At 35.9% G+C, this 25149-nt stretch overlaps 1 protein-coding gene across 7 annotated transcripts in view; it reads right to left on the bottom strand.

Annotated features, from left to right (window-relative positions):
* The window catches only part of SCLT1 (sodium channel and clathrin linker 1), a 43542-nt gene that overhangs the window by 6441 nt on the left and 11952 nt on the right, over positions 1-25149 (bottom strand). For 3 of the 7 annotated variants that reach the window (XM_068402923.1, XM_068402924.1, XM_068402925.1), the window contains 9 exons: positions 19838-19928; positions 19575-19666; positions 17730-17907; positions 14156-14254; positions 13279-13350; positions 12262-12336; positions 11607-11752; positions 10510-10702; positions 8949-9145 (listed from right to left, as the gene is read on the bottom strand). In XM_068402923.1, coding sequence (XP_068259024.1) covers positions 8949-9145; positions 10510-10702; positions 11607-11752; positions 12262-12336; positions 13279-13350; positions 14156-14254; positions 17730-17907; positions 19575-19666; positions 19838-19928 — 1143 coding nt within the window. The other 4 variants (XR_011048367.1, XR_011048368.1, XR_011048369.1 and 1 more) reach the window with 4 other exon arrangements.

Here is a 25149-nt window from a genome sequence, read left to right as displayed (position 1 = left end):
GACAAATACAGCATGTGCCAGCTGTTTTTTTGGTTGAATTATACTATAATATGCTTCAGTTACTCTTAGTAATTATGAATTTTGTATACTGCCAGTACCTGCGGCTGTCTCTCATCCTGTTAATTTTTTTCTTTAATGAACATCTTAAAATAAGCAGCTATGGGTGCCAAACATTACAGAAGTGCAGCCAAGAATAATGTTTTAGAAATGGAAGAAACTTCATCTCACCATTCAAGATGGTGTGCAATTCACTTAATGTACTGTACAAGACACAGGGAGAAGGAGAAGGCAGTCCTGGCCAACAGTTCACATACAGGCACCAAAACCAGTCAATTCTTCAGAGGCAGAGTTTTTTCAATTATAGAAAAGACAAAACTGAGAACTCTAAATACCACACGTGGCTACTGATGAGTCAGGGACTCTTTAACTATGACACAGAAATGTTTCAGAAGCAGAAACTGGAACAAAGACACCCAAAATAGCTGCAATCAGATGACTTAAGCTAAGCAAAGTATTTAAATTTAAAAACAATACGGCAAGGATTCCCTTTTTGTAAGTACTGACAATTATAATTCAAGTGAATATTAAAACATGAAGCCATTCAGTACAGTTGTTCAAATATAATGGTTTTATGTTACAACAAATATTTTTGTTTTTTTTCCCCACAGAAGTTGTATCTTACTACTAGGCAATAGTAGCAGATGGTTAAGATTATTAATTTACCAATCTGTTCATACTATGTATTAATATTAAATTTTATTACTTTATTAAAGACTTAAAAAACGTTAAAGCTCCTCAAATGCACTGTTACATGGAAGTAGCTTGTAAAGTACTTTCCCTCTTTATCATTTAAACCAACGTTTATAAATAGTCTCATGTACCGGTTTGTAGATTCAGCTTCTATTTCTAAAAAGAGACCAGACTTGTGTATACCTCTAAAGCAGACTAAACTGTACCTTAACTGAGCAATCAGCCACATGACTAACAGGCCAACCAAATATTCAAAGCAAAGTTGAGAACTGTCAATTTCCTGTAACATTTTCAAGTTACAAGATCTACTTTTTTCCCATCTGCAGTTTTCAAGATCTGCTCCACTGAAGGGCATTCTGTGGATAATTCAGTCATTTGATTGAATATGACACTTCGCTTACCAGCATGAATCTTGTTCTGATCCCTGGTCCAGAATCATGTTCAACAAAAAAACGCTCTTGGTGTTAGCCACTGCTGAGGAGTCTGGTAAGAGTTTATGTATAGCCACTGGTTATCTGCCAAATTCTTTCTCAGTTTACCCCAATTCTTATCTTCATTCTCAGGATTAGAACATAAAAATCTATGAAAAATACTGATATGCCAATTAGAAGGGATTAACCATCCATTACTACTTGTATTTTGACCTCTTTTTTATTTGTTTAACCTAGTTAACAGAAGTACAGACCATTCAAGGTGGACTTTACAGAATGAATGAGTAATCTGCCCTAATTTTTTTAAACTTGCATACAGCCTTTCACTTTATTTTCTTTCAGTAAATGCTGGCAGATCTGTTTACCCTGTTTTTGTTTAAATTCTGTTGTCAGAACTTTCTCTCACACCCCTTCTCCATCTATCCTGTATTCTGTTCTTACTGAAGTTTGTTTCCTTCCAACTGACAAATTTACTAAATAGCGCTTTGGTATTGCTGATTTCACCTTCTGTCTCTGCTGTCATTTATTCTTCTCAGCTTAAGTCTGAAGAACTATATAGCTTTATACACAGTGCTGTAAGGTAGTAAGAACACTCCTACCCAGTCTCTTCCCCCCAAATATGGCCATAGGAACCGTTTTTCTAGATTATAGTACTTCAGTGAAAGCAAGAGGCTTTGTGTATGTATTCCTCATTTATTTCAAAAGTAAATTCTTTCAAAGGAAGACAAGAAATGTAAAAGAAGCTGGAAGCACTCGATACTATTATTTTATCACAGCTGTCAAAGGCAGATCACCTAAGTCCCGTGAAGTTCTGGGACATTCAAAGTGACAGTGATCTTAGAGCTTGCAACATTACAGTTGGAAGCTCTGCCCCCTGTAGATCAGCAACAACAACGTGGATTGCTTCTATTTCTTATCAAGTTCCACACAAATTTGTGGAGAAGTGACACTGAAGATCAAAATAACTTTTAAAACATTAAACCTAATTCCAATTTGGTTGTTTGGATTATTTAAACAATGTTCCAGATATAAGGGGAGAAAAAAATAAAATAGAAACTCAGTGTCAGTTACTAAACTAATGAACATATAATAGTTAAATTATTCACCAAGACTTAGAAGCTCTTTTTGTGTTATGAAAAAAATTACCTTCAGAAATAGGTTTGCTAGTTTTCTAGAATTTCTATACCTCTCTCCTTACTATTTTCCATTTAAACCCCTATAAAGAATGTGAAAGGTGACTTTTTGCCTCTCCAAAGTTCACTTCACTCTACTGATTATTCCTGGTCATAACTGAGTTGGTGGTTCAATCTCAGACCCTAGCAGAGATGCAACTGTCAAAATGCAAGACTGTTGAAACACAGCAAGTAACCAAACCAATTCAACTAAAATTAAGTGTTAATAGGCATTTCCATCTCAAAAGCCACATCTGTCATTCGGTCTTAAGGTAGATTGGCCCTGCTGGCAGGAAAGCCCCCCCCCAGTTGCTCACTCACCCCCTCCCAGAGGAAAGGGAGAGAGAACCAGAAGAGTACAGGTGTGAAAAAAAATTCTGTGTCAAGATAAAGACAGTTTAATAAGTGAAGGGAAAAAAAAAATCATGCAAAAGCAATCACTCCTTACCAGCAGACCAATGCTCAGCCAGTATCCAAACAGCAGCCATACTTTGGAAGAACTTCCACACAGTTTTATTGGTGAATGTGACATCATATGGTCTGGGATGTCCCTTTGGTCACTTGGGGTCATCAGTCCGGGCTGTGTCCCCTCCCAGCTTCTTGCCCACCATCAGCCTTCTCGCTGGGGCGGCAGAGTGATAAACAGAGAAGGCCCTGACACTGTATTAGCACTGCTGCAACAGCTAAAACATTGCTGTGTTATCAATACCGTTTTGGTCATAAATCTAAAACACAGCAACATACAGGCTGCTATAAAGTTACTCCATCCCAGCCCAACCCAGTACAGGTCTTTAAGCAGCATTAAATTCCATCTTAACTTAAAATATAATTTTCCCCCAAACTTAATCTGAGGGTGAGAGTTTTTGTATGTGTTTATAAACACATATAAACAGATATAGACTAAATTAATTTTTTACCTACATACACATTCTTAGAGAAAGAAACAACCTAAATTCAGTAGAACAGCCTTGGAACAGCTCATCTTTAAACAAATATGAGTGCTATGCCACTTTTTTACAACCTTTAACAGTAATCATTCATTTGCATAACTTTTATAATTGTAAATATTTGCTAAGTTCACTTCAGTAAACATCATTAGAACTCAAAGTACATCTAAAATGGATGCAATCAAAAGTCAGAACGACTTCGTGTCACACTCTACCAGACTAGACATTTTGCAGGAATAAAGAGAATAAACACTAGTCATGAGCTGTTAGTCATGCTGCCAAGAGCAATGTTTTATTGGGAACGATGACCTATGTTGCAAGAAGCAGTGACCTTCTTAGTTACCTTTAAGACTGACTTTTGGCACAAGTATACTAAAGCAAAACTGGTTCCTTGCCCTCTTGCAAGGTGAAGGTGAGGTATATTACCAATAAATCCTTCTAAAAGGGTACAGCATCTTAAGATGCTTAGAGGAAAGAAAACTCTTCCCATAAATGAAGACTCTGATGTATTTTTATGAAGAAAATGGTGCAAGTACTCAAGGCACTGCCTACTGTTTCAGCACTGGTTTTTAATTCCAAGTTCAATTTTATAGGAAACGATTACATGTTTAACTTGAACTGAGACCCAAATGTCCAAGAAAGCACAGAATAATTTTCAGTGAAGCCTGAAATTATATATTTATCAACATGTTTACCTGATCTACTAGATTCTCATATTATTTAAAAAATCATCACTTTGCTCTACTGTTACAGGTTGCAAAACTTACTTTTCCTTCTTCATTTTTTTAAAAGTAAAAATCACCTAATGTTCGGTGATGTTGCTTCATTTCTTCAAAGTATTTACTTAATGCTTCCTTTATGCATATATAGTACACCTGACAAACAAAACACTGCAGACTTAAAAGATGACAAATGAGCAGCACAGAATATGGAAAAGTTGGCAGCTGCTGCTGGGAAGTTAGTAAAGAAGCCAAAATGTTTCAGACACCTTCACATGGAAAATGAAAGTAATGAGAGAACTGAAAAACAGCAACAGATCATGAATTTAAGGCAGAGGAATGGGAAACACCTACACTAACAAATGGGACACTGACTCAATGCTTATGAGAGCCACGCTAACAGCAAACTTCTGGTGAAATGCCATATAGAATGCTTTTATGTAAAATACCTCCTCAGTACACAGAGATGTGACTTCGTTTGGAAGTTTATGACTTCCTGAAAAATATTCACTTATAAAGCACATTACTGTGCTTTAAGAGTAACAATTCTTATTAAAAACTGAACTTCTGCTACATCACCAACTCAATCTCTGCATTTGCTCATATATTTACATGAATCCGATACATCAAACAGTAACTTCATGAAATGCCAAGGAATGTCTCAGACTGTCCTCAAAATATACTAAATAACCATGAAATACTGCTAAACTTCGGGAGCTCTCTATTTAAATCCCAAAAGGGCATGTTGATATCTTCACTGAAGTTCATAGCCTTGCTGCCCAGTCAAGACAAGCTGGAGTTTCTAAGGAAGATATTAAGTTTTCCTTACAAGCTCACAGCTTAACTAACCCTCTCAAAAACCACATAAACTTAAAAATGTATGTATATAGGAAAGCTGGGTGTACATCAGCCTTTCACTTGGACCTCGCTATAAGGCTTTGTGTACCATTTCCTGCATTAGCCTCAAGAGGTCTTTCAAACAGAGCCTTTAATTCAATAGATCCTGCTTACCCAGTGTCAGTCTATTCTTAGTCTTGCTGATATTTCCGTGATAAATGCATTTGCTGCAAAATTATTTGCTTTTTAAATAATCAGCAACTTTATTTTAGTAAGAAGTGATTTGCTATTCTGTACTTGCACTCAAAATACTTACTCAAAATGTTATTGTGATAAGATTAAAAGAAATATGATAATTACTCATTTATAGTGTAGACAAGGACTTTGCATTGAGTAACTACTACTGTGTAACTCAGGAGCTAATTTTCATACCAACTGCATTCTGCACTATATAGCTAGGTATCTGCTAATGCATATAACGTGAAAAATAAGCTGGCTAAATTTTCTAGATAATACTAATAGGTTCTGTTATAGCCACTTGCAACCGTAATATCAGAGCATCACTGCACAGATTTAATTACGAAATTGCTTTATATCAGTTTAAAGTACAGCCTTCTAGCAGAGAACAAACTTGTTTCTATTGCCAGCTTCTTTGTTAGGTAGGGCAAATGTCTGATCAAAACTGCTGCTTCTAGCTTATACACTATGTAAAAGCATCACCTATGAATTCATCTCAAAATGTAACTGAATCAGCTTTTAGACTTGCACCAAAGTATCTATTAAGTCACAGAGAATCATGGGGACTTAGTGTAGACTTACAATTTTTAATGAGATGAACATTTGTTCTATTCTGCTCATCAGGCAGTATTCTCTGATACAGGACATTAAATTATTGCAGGAGTTTTCCAGATGATGCCACGCAGGCAGTCTCTCACATGAACAGGGACATTTTCAAAATTTACTACCTATTTTTCACGCAGATTCACAAAGCAGACTGCCTCTTATGTCTGTTATATTTTCTATGTCAGCATTTTACTGCAGATAAATAAGGTCTAAAGCTTTTGGTCCGCAATAACAACATTTTAACACTTAACATTAAAGCTTTAAAGAAAGAAAGCAGCTGTTTTGCAGACAACTGTAATTGCTTTGGAAGTCTGCAGTTTTTCCTTTTAACTGGAAGTTGCTGAACCACAATCAGGATCTAGTTATGAACCTAGATGCTCAACTGTGAGAGATTTTGTAGTTTCATTTACAGCAAATAAACTATGATTCTGTGATTCTGTGATATAAGCTTAACAGCTTATATTTACCTTAGCATGAAACACTACAAAATATTTTTCTTCTCTACTTACTGCATTTACAAAAGATGTCAAAAAAGCATTAGTAAGACCCAACTAATTACATGCAGTGAAGCTATACCACTAAAACTGTCAGTGAATAAGCACAACTCCCAGTGTCTCACAGATGTGCTCAACACTCTGACAACTTCTGAAAGAGACTTTTTGCCTTTTTAAAGAACTGTTTAGCAATCTTTGCAAAATGTAATATATTTTAAGGCAAAATAAAGCCAGCCTATACCTGGACAGATAAGGTAAAAAACCCGAAACTGTTTACTTAGGAGTGGTAAAAATGACCAGAGTGATTATGAAGGGCTTTCTAGAAAAATGGGCAAAAATGTTATCTCTAATTGGATTTAGTATTATTTTGAACTATCTGAAAAGTTTAAACTGAACTAGTTATCATAGGGAACAAAGCACTACTACTACAACAAAGTGGTCTAAACACTCAGAAAAGGAGCACTTGAAAAAAATGAGAAGCAAATCAGCACAGCTGCTAGTAAAAGAAAAAGGTCATCAATGCATGTTGTATCAACCATTCTTGTATTTCAAGCAGGATGCAACTCATAGCATTCTTCTGCCTGGACAGACAATAGGTACAACTAGTCATGATAGACACGGTGTCACTTTAAAGCAGAATGAAACTAGTTTCAAAGGGAAGCACTATGACATACAAGACTGCTATTTGTGAAGTTCACTGGAAGTCAAATCCACATACTTCTCTAAAAAAGATGGAAAAACAAATTAAGAGTAGTGGTAGGGTAGACTTGTTGTAGGCAACATGTTCAGGAAGTTATTTTCCTTGCTTGGGCTTAGAAACTTGGGTTCTAATTCCACTCACACCATTGGCATTCTGACAACTAAGAGATGTCAAGCTATGCTTAAAAAACTGTGACTCCAAAAATTGCATAAGATACTTGGAAGTATTATGGTACGAGCTGAGAATATGTAAACCATTATAATAATAAAACATGAAAAACCTAAGATTACTCCAAAGGAAATAAAAGCTAGAATTCACAGGTTTCCAATTTTAATAGGGCAAAAGCTCTGCTTCGCTGTTAACATGGTAGTAAGCAACTTCTACAGTCAATTTGAGCAAAGAACTATACCTGAGTGCATCCTGTGCTTTAAGTGACTAAAGTTAAAGGGTCATTTCAAATTTCGCAAATTAACAGAGCTGCATACCCTGAATTTTCTTGTAAAAAACACTGAATGCACTTCCTAAAAGATAATGATAGAAGCAATGTTACATTCTTCTCTAACCATTTTAATGAAATGAGGCTTAGGAAATTAGGCTTCCTAGTTTAGAAGTTACTGTGTATCAGTCTGTCAATATCCTCCAATTTACAACCAATTTTGAAGGGGAAGAGATCTTGAGGATGTAAACTTGTAAGACGTTCTATAAAAATACCAGGCTAATTTCATCTCTAACTTGTAGTCTACTTGATCTAACTGACAGAGCTTCCTGAGCTTAGAAATCAAATAAAGCATGAGGCAAACATATATCTTTGCCTCTGTTGAGAGAAAGCCCCTTTAAAACTTGGCCTCCTACAAGCACCAGCTATCTGGCTAACCAGAATGAGTGAGTGAGCGTGCATGTCAGCTCGCAACTAGCCACAGTTCAGCTGTTACTTGCCAGCCAAACACAAGACATGCGAGGAAGCTGAGGTGGAGGAAGGCAATACCAGATAAGGAAAGACACTACAAGTCCACTGTGTGCAGATCAATTAATTTACATTTTAACACTGTGCAAAGTGTCCACACACTGAAAAGGAAAACCAAGATGAATGTAGATGCCATATCTGCTCATTTCATAAACTGATCAGTGTGGATTCTTAACCTTTTAAAATGGATATTAACATCCCAGTAGAAGCAAACACTATCTATAGCAGTATGCAGTTAAAACCAAGATCAGTGTGCAGAATTTCTTTCAGACATAACTTGCAGATGGGCTCATTTCTTATTAGGATACTTCCTTCTCTACTCACTCATTTCTAATAACTCCACTGTCTTCTCTAAACTAGTTGATATCTGTCTGTATATACGCTCACATGCACCATAGGTGCTTGCATCCCCCAGCATCTAGGAATGATATGTCATCTGTATCTGTGCCTGTTGCATGAGATGCCCTTGTTATTATTATGCCTTTTCAAAACTGAAAATATTCTTATATTCTGTGCTGGGAATACAAGCATCAGCTAGTTACCTGGCAACCTGTATGAATTAAGAGAAAAGAAAAGTCTGCATCATATTTTTGCTTAGGGCAATCACACAACTCATTTGTATCCTCATTTATGCCAGCAACTGCTCAGAAAAGAACATCAGATATGCTTCCCAATAGGTTTTTTCCAGCTTATGTTACAAGTCTGGAGACTCACTCCACAACTGATTTTATGGTGACTGTTCTGAATAGCTATAAATAGAGAGGTTTCCATAAGCCAGAGCTAAAATTCTCTAAATGGAGCATGCTATATCTTGAAAGAGAAAATGTAAAATAATATATTTCATTTACTTTTTGTCATTACAAAATGCACACACACCAACAAGATGCAACATTTTTACTTCAGTGCTTAGCTGCTAACTTCACAAAGAGCATAAAAAGTTCTCTTTAGACCATTCTTTCTTGTCTTGCTGGAAGCACTTCATCTAGTCCGGATGGTTTGCTCTTCATGGTTTTCACCACAGGTCTACTGTCATACACCAAACAGTAACTAATCTATAACAGCTTCCAGAAAAGGAACAAAACTGCACTTACTTGAGCTTACTGATCCTGGCTTCTGTAGTTTCAGTAAGTTTTTTTGTTTCTTCTTTCCACCAATTTGTTGCTTTTTGCTGAGCTACCAGCAGACGTCTGAGTTCAGCAGTAGACTTTTGACTCATGTCTTCCATTTCCTTAAGCTGAGCTTCATATCCATGTTCTTTCACAGCATGCTCATGCTCCATTGTGCTTATCTAGAAAAAATACAAATCGGGTACAATCAAGTCTCTCACTTTTTTTTTTTTTTTTTTTTTTACACAACACTTGAGTTAAATTTATAAACATTTGTTGAAAGCATGTAACATACAATAATTAAACTTGTAATTACATGCTCAAAGAGATACATGTTCCCAAAGCCAATTTAAGCAAATAGTACAACTGACAATAAAGGATAATGAGCTGTGTATGCTTATTTTTGTAAATAATCTTTATCCTTCTCCCTTGTGTTTTCTCCACACAAACACATTCTTTCTTTTTCATCTAGCTAAAATGTGTTAGGAGTTTCTTAACTGCATCTAAAAGTCCTTTGCACATCAGAGGAAAATGAAAACAAGCAATAAGTCTTATCTGTGACTATAATGGAAACCTGTCTGATTAAAAATGAGACAGTCAAAGATCTGGTATATGCTTTATAACCGCTACCTATCTGTTACAAGACTCCGTTCCTTTGTTTTTAAACTACGTTTGACCAAAGGGTTCTGGAGTTGGAACAAGATTTCCTGTTTAATTTGAGTCCTTCCTTTATCTGTGGTGCAAAGTGGAAACCAGATTTGTTCCCATTCATAACTTGTAAAACTGCTTAGTGAAGTCTTCTTCATTGCTGCAGATTCTTAGATCTCTTTACACACCTGGAGTTAAGAGCAGAGGGGAAAGTACCAGCTTCATACGTTTAGAAAGCACATCAAGGATGTTACTCCCCCCAAAAGCCAAAGGCACCATGAATATGCTGAGGCTACTATTCATTATCCCTCCTGCAGTCTGTTCACGTGCATTTAATGGAACATGTTTAAAAAGGACATCCATCTTTCAGCTAATTATCTTGTTTCCAGCTATTCATATAGAAAAATGTTCTTTGTCCAGAAGATACAGAACCAATGTTTGACAACCACACTATTAAATTATTTATTAGTTACACACTGCTCTGACAACATGGTGGACATACAAGTAGAGGAACACTCTGGACTAAAAGTCATACAGAGATTCCTAACACATTACAGAGAGTAGGTAAATGAAGATCTGGAATTGGAATAAGTGAAATCACTTGAAGGAAAATATGTTGTTATTTAATCTCTTAATGTTATAAAAAAGCAAAGAACATTTGGGATCTTCTTATCATGCAGAATTTCATACATATTAAAATACAGTTTAATTAGCAGAGATCGAGTTACTCAATAGATTCTGAGAAGACACAATGCTACAACAAAATTAGTTTTAAGCAGAAACCAGGAAGCATCACTGAAACTTTCTTCCTTAATTTAAATTATTTTCTCTTAGCACTGCTGCCTTATTAAGCAAATATCAGTCTTATGTTAAAATACAAATAACATCTAAACCATACCTTTATTTTTGCTTTTTGTTGAGCCTCTGTGGCCAGCTTTCTCAAGCCCTCCATTTCTTTTTGCAATTGTTCATTCTCTTCCTGAAGTTTTAGCCTTTGTTCACTGACAAAGGCACTCTTTTCTCTTTCTGAATCCAGAATGCTTTGCAATTTACAGATAACTTCCTGGCAACGAGATTTCTCTTCCTCAGAGCTGAAAGAGAAGAAAAGTCTTGTTTGAACTCAAGACTTGAACAATTACCACACTAGAGAAAAAAAATATCTATTGGGACAGATCTTTGGTCTGCACCAGTACAGCTGTTCCCCTGTTTCTTCCTGAAAGTTTCTATCATCTGAGCATGTTTAATGGGCTTGACAGCTAGAACTATGCACAAGTCAGCAAAGAATTTCATCAAGATGACGGAATTCATAAACCCAATCTAATATTGTAGCAATCTCAGTAAAATGACAATGTGAAACAGAAGATTTTCATCTTTAGAACATTTCCAGATTCCCAACTGAAGATTGCTCTGGCAAAGTGACAGGATTTATGATCATCAGAGTACAGAAATGACTGAAGCTTCTAGAGAATCCTGCACTTTTCAAGCTGAAAACAACCACCTGGTCTAACAATGTGTACCATACTGGACTTTTTACCATTGTACTATTGGAACTACAGTAATGTCTATTAGCTCTGAACACAGACCTGAGATTCAGTATGCTACGTAAGCGTAGTGTTCTGCATGTACTAGGAGATACCACACTGTAGATGAATTTATAAAGTAATAAATTCTGCCTCAGTAACTTTTCCTACAAACAGTATTTAAAAATGCAGTAAGATTCCAAATAATATACTCCAATTTTCGTTTTTTGGTCAAACAACTGCTTGCAGTTTTCATATTGTAAAGAAAATCTTTCATTCTATAGGATGTTATCCCCTTATAATTCTTTTATAGTGATTCATAATTGCCCTTACTTCAGAATGATGGTATCTTGATACTATTCCTGCTACTGGTTAAAAAGATGTGACGAAACCCTAACACATAGTCAACAATTTACACAGTCAGAAATAATTTACATTGTTTTCCGTTCTAACTTCTGTAACATCCATTACTTACTTAATTTCCAGTTGCTTCAGTTTATTTTGTGTTGTCTGTAGACTCAGCTGAAGGTCACCTTTTGCAGTTTCTGCAAGTAAATATTTCTGATGCAGTTGCTCTAGTTTTCTATCGTCATATTCATGTTCTCTGTATTCCCTGTAAACCTGAAGAATAAACTTAGATGTAAGATCACCTTTACCTTGCACTGGTGATTGGCAGCGTAGTACTGGCAAGGAGGCTGCTCCTCATTGTGTCCTATTTTCCAGTGATTTAAATCAAAACCGAATTTCTATCATTGTTGCTGTTACTTGGAAAAAAAAAGTTTTCAAAGATCTGGCATTCATTTAGTTTTCTGTCTATTGAGCTTAAGTTTAACCAGAATATGTACCAACAGTCTTTCGGACTATGTCAAACATCTCTCCTTTTACTTTTTATACTTTTCAAAGAACCCTCTTTTTCAGTTTAGTATTACAGCTTTAAGATGCTTTCTGGATTAAAAAAAAAACACATGAAAAAAATTACACGAAAATTTACAATTAAGAAAATTACTCAAAAAACAAAATAAGAAAATGAAGGGAACAAAAAAATAATGAGAAATGGGAAAAATCAATATATCTTTTCCTTCTGAAAAGAGATCTTAAACATGATGTAAAAATGCATGCAATTGCCTTACCTTTTCAAGTTCTTCTTCCACTGCTCTCTTTTCTCTAATGGCTCGTTCAATTTGACTCTGTTTTTCTCCACATTCCTGTTTTAAAAAGTAATTTTAAAATAAATCTAAAAAAAATAATTCAAAATAAAAATGTAAGAAGTGCCAAATCAAAAAAACAGCCACTGTAAATGTAACTCTTGCTGCTGGTATGTATGCATTTGATTATATTTACCTGCTTATTATTTTCTCTATAGGATCAGTATCATTTACTATACAGACTAAGACACGTAAAACAAAACCTTTTTTAAATAAATCTAATCCATAAATAGGTGCACATGCACTGAGCTCTTTTGGTCTCCCACAGAATTTGTTGCAAGTTCCTGGTTTATTCAAGAATATGATTGTGATGCACAGACTTTCTCTTAGCAGACTTTATCAACTTTCGTACACTTCCTTTTTACCTACCCAACTCTAGATATGGAATACTCAGCTTTCCATGCTTTATTTATCCCTGAAAGAAACAGGGATACTTAAGAAACGCTATCACATGGGAAATGTTTTCTAGAGCACTGAATCTCACTGTCAAGATGATTGTGGACTATAAGAATACGCATAACTAGGAATAAACTTACAGAAAGAAATGGGTGGATTTGCAGAACTATTATTTCACGCAGAGCCAGGCAAGATTCTCAGTAAGATATGACTGTATACACATAAGGCAAACCTGCACATTAAGTATGAGTTTTCAAAGCAAATATCGTTTACACCTAAATACGAATCTCTGCACTGACTGTTAAGACACTGCACACAGTCGGTTTTGTCAAGTAACATGAAAGACACTGTACGTTGCATTAATGTCTGGAGACATGCAGAACATAAAGTGCAATACAGTAATAACGCGTAGTCCTAGGCAACTACCCATCAATCATATTTTACTTGACTTACTTTAACCTGAATTTAGTATTTTACTTGATAAACAAAAACTAGAAGTCTCAAATGTTTTGCTATCAAAAATACTTTCATAAGTCAAGACCATACCATCTGAAGAGCTGAAAGTTCTTCTGTTAGTCGAGAAATCTGCACATTATATTGCTTCTTTGCAGAGTCTACCTGTGATCAAAACCAAAGTAAAACTAAAAAATTAATGCCGTGAACTATTTTTCCATCCTGTTTTTATATATATATGTTTACATGTGGTGCATGTAATATAAATGTGGAAATATATGGGACTGCAATAACTGACAAAACTTACTACATAAATGTTAGAAAGAATGTTTATTATCAATCCATACTACTTTAACTGAGGGTGTTTAAGGACTACAAGCAGAAAGGAAGACATCACAACAAGGCCTTACAAAAAGACCAATAAGACTATGAGCAAAGCTACTGTCCATTAGGTGCAAGTTATTTGAAATTTGTGTAACAGATATTTTTAGATCACATAACAAAAGAAGTATTTGTTACTACCTGGAGAAACATGACAACTCATAGTTTAAAATTTTACTTTTTATGCTTTTGATACATTCACTTTTACTGAGATAGTTTCAATGACGTACTAATCAGAATTTAGAGATTAGAAATGTCCCATTTCAGTCTGTTGATGTGCTACTGAATACAATCTCTGAAATCGAAGTGGCATTCTTTACATCTTCACAGTGCAGCCTTCTCTATACCAGTGTCTGCACAGACATCAACACTTTTGGTTCTTGAGAGTTAAGAATAGCATTTAGTTCAGAAGAATGTATGTCTAGATAACAAAGCTGAAGAGTACAGTAGTGCCAGTATGCTGCCTTGCTGCCTGTACAATTAAAACACTTGTAACAGAAGTGCTCATGATGACCACACACCATCAACAGCTTTTCATGCTGAGGAAAAACAAAAAATCTTCCCATTCTTTCTAAACATCATAACTTACTGCCTTTCTAATTCTTGCAGCAGTATCTTCTGCAAGTTGAGACATTTCATCCTTCATTTTTTCAATTTCCTCTTCCTTCTGTTTCTCTGCAAAGAGTGCCTAGAAAAAAATAACAGCTTGAAATACTACTGGTAATATTTCAGTGGTGACATTGTATCTAGCACAGAGAGAAGACACCACACATAGTCACTGTTCAAAAAACCTTTTTTCAGTTTTACTTTGGAGTAGGTGACACCGCGACCCAACAAGAAAACAAGAACATTTTGCACTAAATGCAGATTCTTGTAAATGAGAACCACACAAAAAGTTAGTGTCAACAGATGCCTTTTTCTATTGGTACTTCTTATTGGGACTTTCAGATTTTGGCTGGGCATGGAAATCCACCAAAGAAAGCATAGGAACTCAGACCAAAAGGCAAGGCTACTCTCCAGTGTTCTCACCTGGGGCTAGGATCTGTAATAAAAAATGCCAACAATGATGCATAGGAAGTTCTCTGTTAGGAAACTGAATACCTGTATATACACACACACATACACAGGCTCCTACATACAGCTAAGCATTCTGTATGGCTGATATACTCAATTACTCATCTCCCAGAAAATTAAAAGTAAAGGAATAAAAATTTAGAAGCAACTAAGGAATGTGTATGCAGTCTCTTTCATGGTGGATAACAATGAACCAAACAGCTCTTTAGCATAAAAGAGGGGCGAGGATTACAGAAAAACGTGTAGCAAGGAATCCTTCCTCTGGAGGATGCAAGAAAGCTACTGATGTTGAAGTGTAATAGGAGATACTGGTCTGAAAAGATTACAGAATATAGAATTCTTGATGGGTGAGATGAAAAATCCTAGGTGGCACACAGAGAATATGTAGATGCATAAAGGGCGAAAACACATAAAACCATCCTTAATGGATGATATGAATTCAGCCTATAGAAGGTTACTCACTTCGGGCAGCAACATGCCACTTCATCGGTCGTGCTCTCTTTTACAGCTTCCATTCAATTCAACTTCGTATTTTATTTCTCAAACTACTCTTAAAATTCTTGTGATATCTTTTTGTAAGCTTAGCTTTGTCTGCTTTATCATGTTAACATAACAGAAGCAGCATTATTATGACAGCCTGTTACTCCTACCCCTCAGTCTCTTAACAGAGTAGGGAGAAACCTCTGTGGCCACAGTTTAAAACACAAAGAGTTAACTGATATGTATATTATGCTGCATTTTTTATCCTGTTCATTAATAAACTTCCCAGTTTGAAAAATTCAAGATGTTTTAGGTAGAGCAGTGAATTAACAAGGGTCTGCAAATTCCAGTTTATTCTTACTACTGCATTATACTAAACTGTTACTTAGAACAAGCCACTTATTTATCTGTAACTGTTCAGTTACTGTCTTAAGAGACCCAATTTACATCATTGTAATTTTTACTGGGCCACTTCTTTCTGTCAACTTCATGTGAGTTCATAGCAAGCGGCATCAAATGATCTGCTGAACTACTTCTGGCTGGTAGTGTTGTAACACTGCTCTGATGCACTGATACTTACCAGACTGGAAATGAGATTTATACTCCTTACCAGTAACTTTCAAATGAAGGAATGTTTTCTGGTTTTTAAACTGAAAAAATTATTTTATTTTTACTTTTCATTCTTCATATTCTCCCCACTATCAGGCTGCAGGGGAATGCTGTTCAGGATCAAAATATCTTACTCCGAAAAGGAACTGACAAGTCCAAAGGTGGCCATCAAGAGCTGGAGGATGTAAAACTTCATCTTTCACCCCTTTCTGAACCAGACCCTAACAGGTAAATTGTTGAAGATCAGTTCATAAAGCAAATGATATGCAGAAAGTTATGAAGAAATTATGAAAAGATGCCACCAAAGGGTTTCCTAAATGACTGTAAATATATGGGGAAAAAGATTATAACAAGGTGATAATCCTCTTTTGTATAACAAGAAAAATCACAGAAGTTGAGCTGCAGTGATGAACAGAACCCTCAAACTTTGTCAATATTTTAATATATTCTGGAAGCTGGCCAGAATGTAGCAGGATCTCTTTAAAGAAGTTAGTTCCCTTTTCTGTCAGAAAAAAAAGGAGGCAGGTCTGCCTCCTTTGCCACAGAGCTGAAGTCAGCAAGAGCAAAAAAAGACAACACTAACTTTAATATTCCAAAAGTTCAAAGTAAAAAGCTAGTTTAGATACTCAGGAGGCTCCTCAAGTTTGAAAAGCAACTTCAGACTAAAAGGGAGCGTTTATCTCCGTAACTGCAACAGTTCAACATCAGCCCAAACAGAACCAGTTCAAAGATTCTCCATTTATTCCCACAGACAGTAACTAAGCTGGGTTTCACTAACTGAATGGCTACAGTCATCAGATGTGCATTAAAGCTCTGTCTTGCCAGCAAACACAATTCATTAGATTTCTAAAAGCCTGACTCAAACTGAAGCTTAACGTTAAAACACAGAAGAGCCTGTATTAGACAAAAGTTTACCAAGCCCTGTATCCTATCTCCTAAAGGAGCAAACAGCAGATACTTCAGCAAAGTTAACAACTGGGGAAATAAAGGTGACTATTTTTTTTGATCAACAGACACATCAAGACCTGTGGGATAGACCTTGTTCTTTAGGGAGCTTTGGTGGATTGCCCTGTTGTGAATTTGACTGTTTTCATATCTCTACTTTTAGCATACACATCACCCTATGACAGTTTAATCACATATTGCATACAAAAATTTGTTTTAAGGCCTCTCCACGTTTTCTTTGTTGACTCCTCCTGCACTTTTCTAGTTCTCGTATGTCTTGCCTGAAGTGGGCTGATCAAAACTGCACACAAAGGTGCACCATGTTTAAAGCCATCTTTATTTTTAACTCTTATTCTGAACATTCTGTTCATTGTGTTGAGTACCACTGAGGATTGTGTATTCTTAAGAGACATCGATACCATCTCCTATACTGTTTTTTGACTGGTAAGACTGAATTCAGCACCCAGGATGGCATTTTTGAGTTTCTTCTGGCATTTTATCGTATACTACAAACGCCTTTGCAATTTTTTCCTGACTGCGGACTTCACCCACTCATTACTCAGTCACTTTTCCAGATTTCTTCTGAATAATTAAGATCTGAACACAGAACTCACTCTCCTGGTGACTTACGTCCCTCCTGTAACAAAAAAGTCCGTTTAGTTTTAGCTCTTCTTTCCTAACCATTAATAAGTTATAAATTCATAACAGGACCTTCCTTTTTATTCTGACAGCCCAATTTGTTTATAAGTATTGAATAAGAAACCCTGTCAGATATTTTTGAAAATTCAAGTTCAGGTACAGTATTGTCACTTAGATCACCTTTATCCAGGCACTCAACATATTCTTTGAAATTTATACTGTATGACAAGTCAAAGTAACATATAGTCGTATCACAGTTTGCTGTCTTACGCATTACTAATTTTAGTACAACAGATATGAAAGAAGGTTGGTTGTGTATGCATGTATGCCTGTAAGACTACATAATCAGGCACTTCACAACTGTAAGTGATAGAAGTACTCTCATATCTCAGAAATATCTTCATCCATTGCCTTACCTGACTTCTTTGTAGGTTAGCTTCTTCTAAGAGCTGTATGCAATCTTGGACTTTGGCAACAGCATCATACTTATCCCTCTCTAGATTAGCACACTTTGTCTGAAGCTCTCCGATTTGTTTCTCCAGGGCTGTTGTTTCTGTTCTCAGCTGTTTGGCGTCTTGGACAGTAACACGCAATCTACAAGACAGTAATAATTTTACTCATTTAACAATAAGATGCTTAATTAAGACACTAATTCTTTCAAACTAAACTAACAGGAAGTATTTATTCATAAGTTGCCAAAACTGCATTCCTGATTTTCTGCTTGGCTTTGGACAAGGCCTTTAATATTCATCAAGTCCTAGAAAAAAAACAGAATTAAAGGAGTTAACTCAGATATCTAATCTCAGAAGATCCTTAGAAGAATGTTGCTATCCTGGGATACATCACTGAAAATGTTCTATATTAAAACAGAATAGAACAGCCCCAGAAGAAATAAAAGTTTTCCTCTGTAGAGGAAATGGAATAATTGGATGTGGGCAATGAAGTTGCAGCTATACCATTAGAACAAGAAAACCCCTGGTAATTTTACAACAGCTCAGAAATTCTTATTGTTTAATTATGATTGTCAGTATTGGCAGGCATGAGAAAGGGCAAGAGAGTCTCAGAGGCATCCTCAAAAGTATCTCAGAAAGTTCCACAAGTGCTGCTGGTTCTAAATATCCTTAGTGAGCACTTTGGCAATGCTTGGGCTGCCTTTTCAAGCAGCCATGCTTTTTTACTTTCTGACATGTTTGTAATAAAATGTACAAAGAAAGACAACCACTTTATTTTTGTGGAACCCAAGCACAATTTTTGTAGAACCAGAAACCTACAGAAAATAAAAAACTAGCTAATTCCCCAAGACATTCTAAAATAAACTTAAGAGCCTCCACAATGCTTAGGCCAGCGAAAATCATCAAGTAGAGGTAGCCACACAAGTCTGTGCAACTCCTCAAGGCAGTACTGACCACAGTCACAAAGGTTGGTTCCCTAGTAATTGCTTGGTTTCTAGAGTTATTGAAGAGTCTGCTAATCATGCTCACAAGGCTGGTACCAAGAAGGGAAGATGAACAGTCACACAGTTATTTCAATAAGAAATTTACAAATGCTTCTTAGCTATCAGGTCATTTGACTAATGTTAATAATTCAACAAGTGTTCATGATACTTGAATCAAAATCACTGTGCTCAGAGCTAGGTGTGATATCCTTGGAGAGTGAAGGGGGGGGGGAAAAACCCAACACAAAAGAACCTGATCGAGTCTTAGATTTTACAGTAGATAGTGCTGGAATTAAAGTTCTACTCCTCAGCAGGTATTCAAACTACCATTTTAACTAGCATTTATTGTTAAGAAGTGTGATTTAATAGTTTTACTAAATAATCTTTTTTGTATAAAGATTGCTGAACTAAGACCTGAACCCAAATCTTATTTAACACAGAAAGTAAAATCTATATTCACTTTGAAACCAGCTAGTTTACATAAATATTTTCAGTGTGAATGTTTTTCTTTAGAACTCCACCTAAAGCTAACAAGAGTTGAGTAACTAGAGTTATTCACTAGAAAGAAAAATATATGCCTCATTTTTTCTCCATTACAGTCAATACAATCAGGTGGACTGTTTTATCATATATACATGGAAATCAGAAGGTGTTCTGAAAGGTTACAGAATAGAACAAATAAGATGAAAAAAAGCCAAGCATAAGATATGTGTATTTTAAGAAAACAGAACTGCTCAGAAACACAAAACCCAGAGGCTGAAAAAACTGTAATGTTTTATCTCACTTGCCTGCATCCTGTTGCTAACACCCAACGAGCTATCTTTACCTTGTTTCTAATTGCTTTATACTAGACTGCATTTGCTGCAAGCGTTTGTCCGATGCCATTTCTCTTTGCTGGGCAGATATCACGTCTTCTTCCTAGAAAGAATATACGTGTTATCCAGACATCATCTGAGCTTCCCCGAACAAGTAAAGGTATGCTAACATAAAACAAGTTAGAGAACAACTTGCCATTAATTTAACATCAGCATTCAGGTAACTGACTAGCCATTCAATTGCAACAGAAAATTATTCCTTTCTCTAGAATACCTTTCTCTCCAATTGGCCTTGAAGCTTCTCTGTCAATCTGGTCATTTCATCAACCTTAGCATTTGCTGCCCGCCCGTCTATTTTGGCTTGCCTGTATAAAGAAAACAGTCTATGTATTACATTTCAATTATTATAGGGGAAAAAAATGACTCCATTACAACTTTGTTGAAATAGCTGTGAAGGGCAGTCAGATTTCATAATACTGTTCCGACAGGGCAGAAAAGGTTTCCCCCTTCTTCTTCTTCTTCTTCTTACTATGTGGCGCAGTGAGAGACGAATAACCAAATTCAAACACTTGTCCTGTGGAAATGACTTCTTAAAGATAGCTTAACAGGAAGGTGTATATGTTGATTAAATATTTGGGAGGTCTAGGCAATCAAAACCTTTAAGTGATTCAATAACTTAAATATAATTGGCCACAAATACTTAACAGAGAAATCTTTTCCAGAATTAATTTCACTTTTTAAAGCAATCTGACTAGAAATTAAAAAAAATCATTAACCACTTCTGAGGAATTTAACTGACGTGCTTTGTAATCTGAATAAGTTTTATGAGTTGAAACAGAAAAGGAAAAAAAAATTGACTAGTTAATGACTCAGACCTCCTCCTCAGTAGAAAAGCTTATTGAAATGAGCAACCCTCCTACTCCTCTGACTTGGGAACAGAAAGACGTAGAGTCCTTCACCTGGGGTGTAACCCAATTATTCAGGCTGCATATTAGGCTAAATTTAAAGACCAATGATTGAATGTATGATAAAGTTAAAAAAGAGCAAACATATTAGATAAGCTAATGCCAACTGGAGCACTAATAGTCAAGAAAAAAGCTAGAAAATATTTATTACTTTTAAGAATCAACTTCAAGCAGAAATTCCTTATAGAAATAATGATTTAATGGCATAAAAGACAAGAACATATTATACCTGTATGAAAATCCTAAGCAAAATATACATAATCCTTGCAATTCTACAGCAAATACTTAATTTCAGCTTAATTAATCAGAAAAGCTAGTTTTGTTGTTATTTCTTTAAAAAGCAAAACCAAAGACATTATTCCCAGACACACGGTCTTCACTGCAGGTCCAAACCTTTGATCTTAATCCACATGAGTCATGCACCTTTCTCCTACAAAAATTAGTTAAATTTATGAGGACATTAAGTTGCTTCCCCAAAAATATTTAAAATGTGCTATAATACAAAACAAAACCTCAAAACCCAGCATAAGAAGGGAAAAATAAGAAAAATATGAAGAGGTCATAAAACTTGGAACAGCTTAAGTATTAAAAATGCATTTTAATGACCAAAGTCAGATTCAGATCAAATTCAGAGGTGTGTGTTTAACAAGCAACAAATTGATTCTAAAGATGCAGCTTTTATTCTTCACTGAGCAACAGATCTTTAACATAATCTTGGCAAGTTGTTTAAAAGCTTCAAGATTCTGAAATGCAGATACATACATGCCCTAGCAATGCCAAGTTTCTTAGCTTATGTTTTATCTACAGATCTTTAAAAATATTTAATTAGCATATAGATTAAAACAATTTTAATACTCACAGCTAAACTCAACAGTTCACATCACCAGAGAAGACCATTTCATCACTGACTCTTAAGCATCCCCTCTCCAGAGATGGACACTCATAGTTAATTCAAGGGAACAATAATACTGTGAACTAAATGATTAACTGTATACAACAGAGCTTCAAAACACTAAAGCACTAATAAATGTTTTAATAAGAATTCTAGCATATAAATAAGTGAAATCTGTTCAAGCCTCAATTCTCTACAGAAATACATCAAATATTACATTGCCTCTATGCATGGCAGATTATGACCCTTTAATAGCTAGCGTAATAGTACATAAATGGTAGGTAAATAGTACAGTGTAACTGTACATTTTATATTGCGTTTACGTTAACACTGATGGGAAGCAATGACTCAGTTCTCAAACACTTCTTAGGGAGTTTTTGCTCAAAATTCTATTTTTTGTTTTGGGTAAGGTCAGCTTCTGATCTAAAGAAGAAAAGCTAATATCATCCTGAAAATAACTTCCAGCAGAACTTTTAAATTTTCTTCTTTTTCCCAGATTACTTGCCAAAACTTAATCTAGCAGTCTTCCTTTAGGCACACATACTGGAAATATAGGATGACAGTACGTCAGGAGCATGTTTAAAGTGTTTTATGGCTACATGTGTCAGATTGTATACTTCGCTATATATTAATCTTAAAATACCTAAGATTTATCAACACACATTTATAAGCTTAGCAATATCAAAAGCTCCAAAATTATACTCAGTCTAGGCCGTACAAACCTAAATCAAACCTAAACTCTCTTATAATTTTTTTTTTAAAAAAAATCTTTTTCTCTCCAGACTTGTTACTCTTATCACCATATATCAATGTAAACTTACTAAAAACATCCAAAAGGATTAGAATTGTCTGCAATATATGCTATATAATCCATGTAAACTACATCTATGTAACTTCATGTTAGAGAAAGAACTGGTGAAAATATTCCAGACGTCCCTGAGAATCACTGCAGCACTTACTTTAGAGCTATACAGAGCTGCTGTCATAAGCTTTGTGAGTGTAACACGGTACTGTTTTTAGGGCTGCAAGAACTTTTAGCTGATCTGGAGAGGAATGTGACCATAATCAGTACCTGTAATTAGAGATGCAAAATTCCTCCGAGAGCCTCTTTGCCCAAAACAGAACGCAATGGGGAGAGTAACAATGACAAAGGTTGCTCATGGTCACCAAATTAAACAGTTACAAAGAGACTTCTGGGAAGATGACAGCTTGAAAGGAAACATGAAAACTTGTGATTGTGGGTGAGAGACCTTAAAGTGATAGCCCAGTAGTGAAGCTGTGTTTGACCCTGTCAGGAGTCAACCCATGGGCACTGCCACCTTTTCCTAAGCCTCAGCGCAGCCCCCAGACCCCACCAGACCCCAGGAGCAGCCTGCACCCAGCTGGCAGACTGACAGCCCAGGGTAAAATCAACAGGGCCCAACCTGTCAGGTGTGTGTACAGGAACTCAAGGGGAGCTCTCTCAGCAGGGCACAACTAGCAGACTTCAGGAAGCAGCACAAGTACACATAAAGCTGGAGCACCCACACCTCCAGCAAGAGGGGTGTGCAGATGGGGGAACACGTGCTTCCAGAAAGGGAGCAGCTGTGCCCATGTGCACACACTTTTAATCGATGCTTCCCGTGAGAGAGAGTGTGCCTACCCATGTAAGAGCCAGAAAGCAAGAGCGTGTAAGATCAGTACTTCATGGGATCAATTACAGAAGGCTGTTTAGAGATTTATGTGTGTTTATTAATACATTGCAAATGCCTAGTATCATGGTTTACCTGTTATATTATTAATATTGATCATTAACATATAGGCCACTTATTGTCCATTTATTGATTAATGGCATGCAGTTAACTGCTTTGATTGACTTAAGCCACAGGTGTTGAGCAGTCTTGCCCAGCTAGAATGTATTAAATCAGAAATCTAGCATTCTGAACTGAGAAGGAGTATCATTGCTCCAGCCCTGTGGGTACTTAGACAGAAGTCTAAATGCACTCACACATTCACTATTTATAAAACCGCAACTAATCTGAAATATGCATGTATTTTTGGGCATGTGTGAGCAAAAGTTCAGAGCAAGATGATCCACTAGTTTTCAGTCAGTCCCAGGGACTTCTACCTTTTAATATACCTTCTTCCCAAAGCAGTAGCTTAAGCTGAAAACATGCACTTCCCTTCTCCTGTCCACACTCATTGCCATGTAGACAGTCATACAGATCCTTGTGTGTATGCATGGCTATGAATCAAAGAGTTTGGCTGTTCTGGTTGTCAAGCCATATTCTAAATTATTTGATCAAAGTGGTATCATTAATGAATTTCATATAACTCCAAGGATCGAGCCTAAAAAGGAGTTTCCTTTTAAAAAATGAAATAAAGATGAGACCAAAGCAAATAATGACATCTGTAATTTTGACAAAAACACTCAACTGGCTGCTCAACCACAACCTGAATGATTCTAAGGTTGTTTTTTAATTTAAATCAAAACCACTGGGAGTGTTAGAAATGCAGTAATAAACTGAACACTGATAGCATTTATTGAATATCTAAAACAGGTTCAGTTAATGCTAATTGCTTTCACATCCACTTATTACCTGAGTCAATGGAAGCATGTCAATGCAAGACCAAAGATTTATAGGTGAATGAGATACCAAAACAGCAATTCAATAGTAATACCCTCTGCAAGGAACAAAATTCCAAAAAAATAGGGATATGAAATGCTGTTCTTTCCCTTTTAAGAATTAAATAGTAGCATGCACAAGCAAACTGCAATGATGACTGCATTTGGAAATACTTTATTTTAGCAAATACCCTGAATACCACCTTAATCTTTGATTGCTTGTCACAACATTTTCCTTCTCCAAAACACACTATTTTTGAAAATAGTTTTTCCACAGAAAAATCCTGGCTAATAAAAATGAGAGGTGCTAACAAGTCCACCTCAAAAAACACATCTTCAGTGACTGAGGTAACTTGGCATTTGTAAGCAGGTCCTGGTCCTCAATTTATTGTACAAAGGAAATGTAAAAATAAACATTGTTTAAAACAAATAAAATTCTTCTAGTAAGTAAACCATAACATACCAAGCAGGGAGTGAAAGCTTAATACTAGAAGCGCTAATTTTTATTGCTCTAACAGCCAGAAAGTGTAGATACAACCAATCTTGAAAAAAAGACCAATTATTAAATTGGTTAAAAAATATTCAACACTAATGAATCTTTTCATTCACTCTAAACCTGTATCTTTTACTGTAGTAACTTTACAGTAACTTTAATATCTACGAATAGTACAACTAGACTCATTAAACAGATGCTGAAATCTGTATAACACCTAATCTTTACAGGGACAAGCACTTAGCATTACAACAAATACCAAGTGCTCTTCATGCAATATTTTGTACGGGTTTGGAAGAGAGGAGAGGGACCGTCTCATGCAGCTGTTCTTTCCTGGAGGGATAAACTCAGTATCAGCATGCGTTCAGCCAAGCTAGGCTTCTCAATAGCAGCATTACCTGCAAAAGCTGCACATGAAATTGAGGGCATGAACACATGTCCATGCAAAAACACACACAGCCATCTTTAACTGTTTTCATAAAAATGGAAATTACTTTTACCATTTTTGGGGTAACGTTCTTTAAAATCAAGACATTAAACCAACTAAAACATCATAACAGTCCCAGCATACTGAATATTTTAATCACAGTATCAAAGGAAACTACAATCACTAAAATCAAAGGAAAAACTT

The sequence above is a fragment of the Nyctibius grandis genome, chromosome 6, assembly GCF_013368605.1.
Source record: "Nyctibius grandis isolate bNycGra1 chromosome 6, bNycGra1.pri, whole genome shotgun sequence".
Classification (NCBI taxonomy): domain Eukaryota; kingdom Metazoa; phylum Chordata; class Aves; order Nyctibiiformes; family Nyctibiidae; genus Nyctibius; species Nyctibius grandis.
The sequence above is the reverse complement of the archived record's forward strand: the minus strand, read 5'-3'. Positions and strand labels throughout refer to the sequence as shown.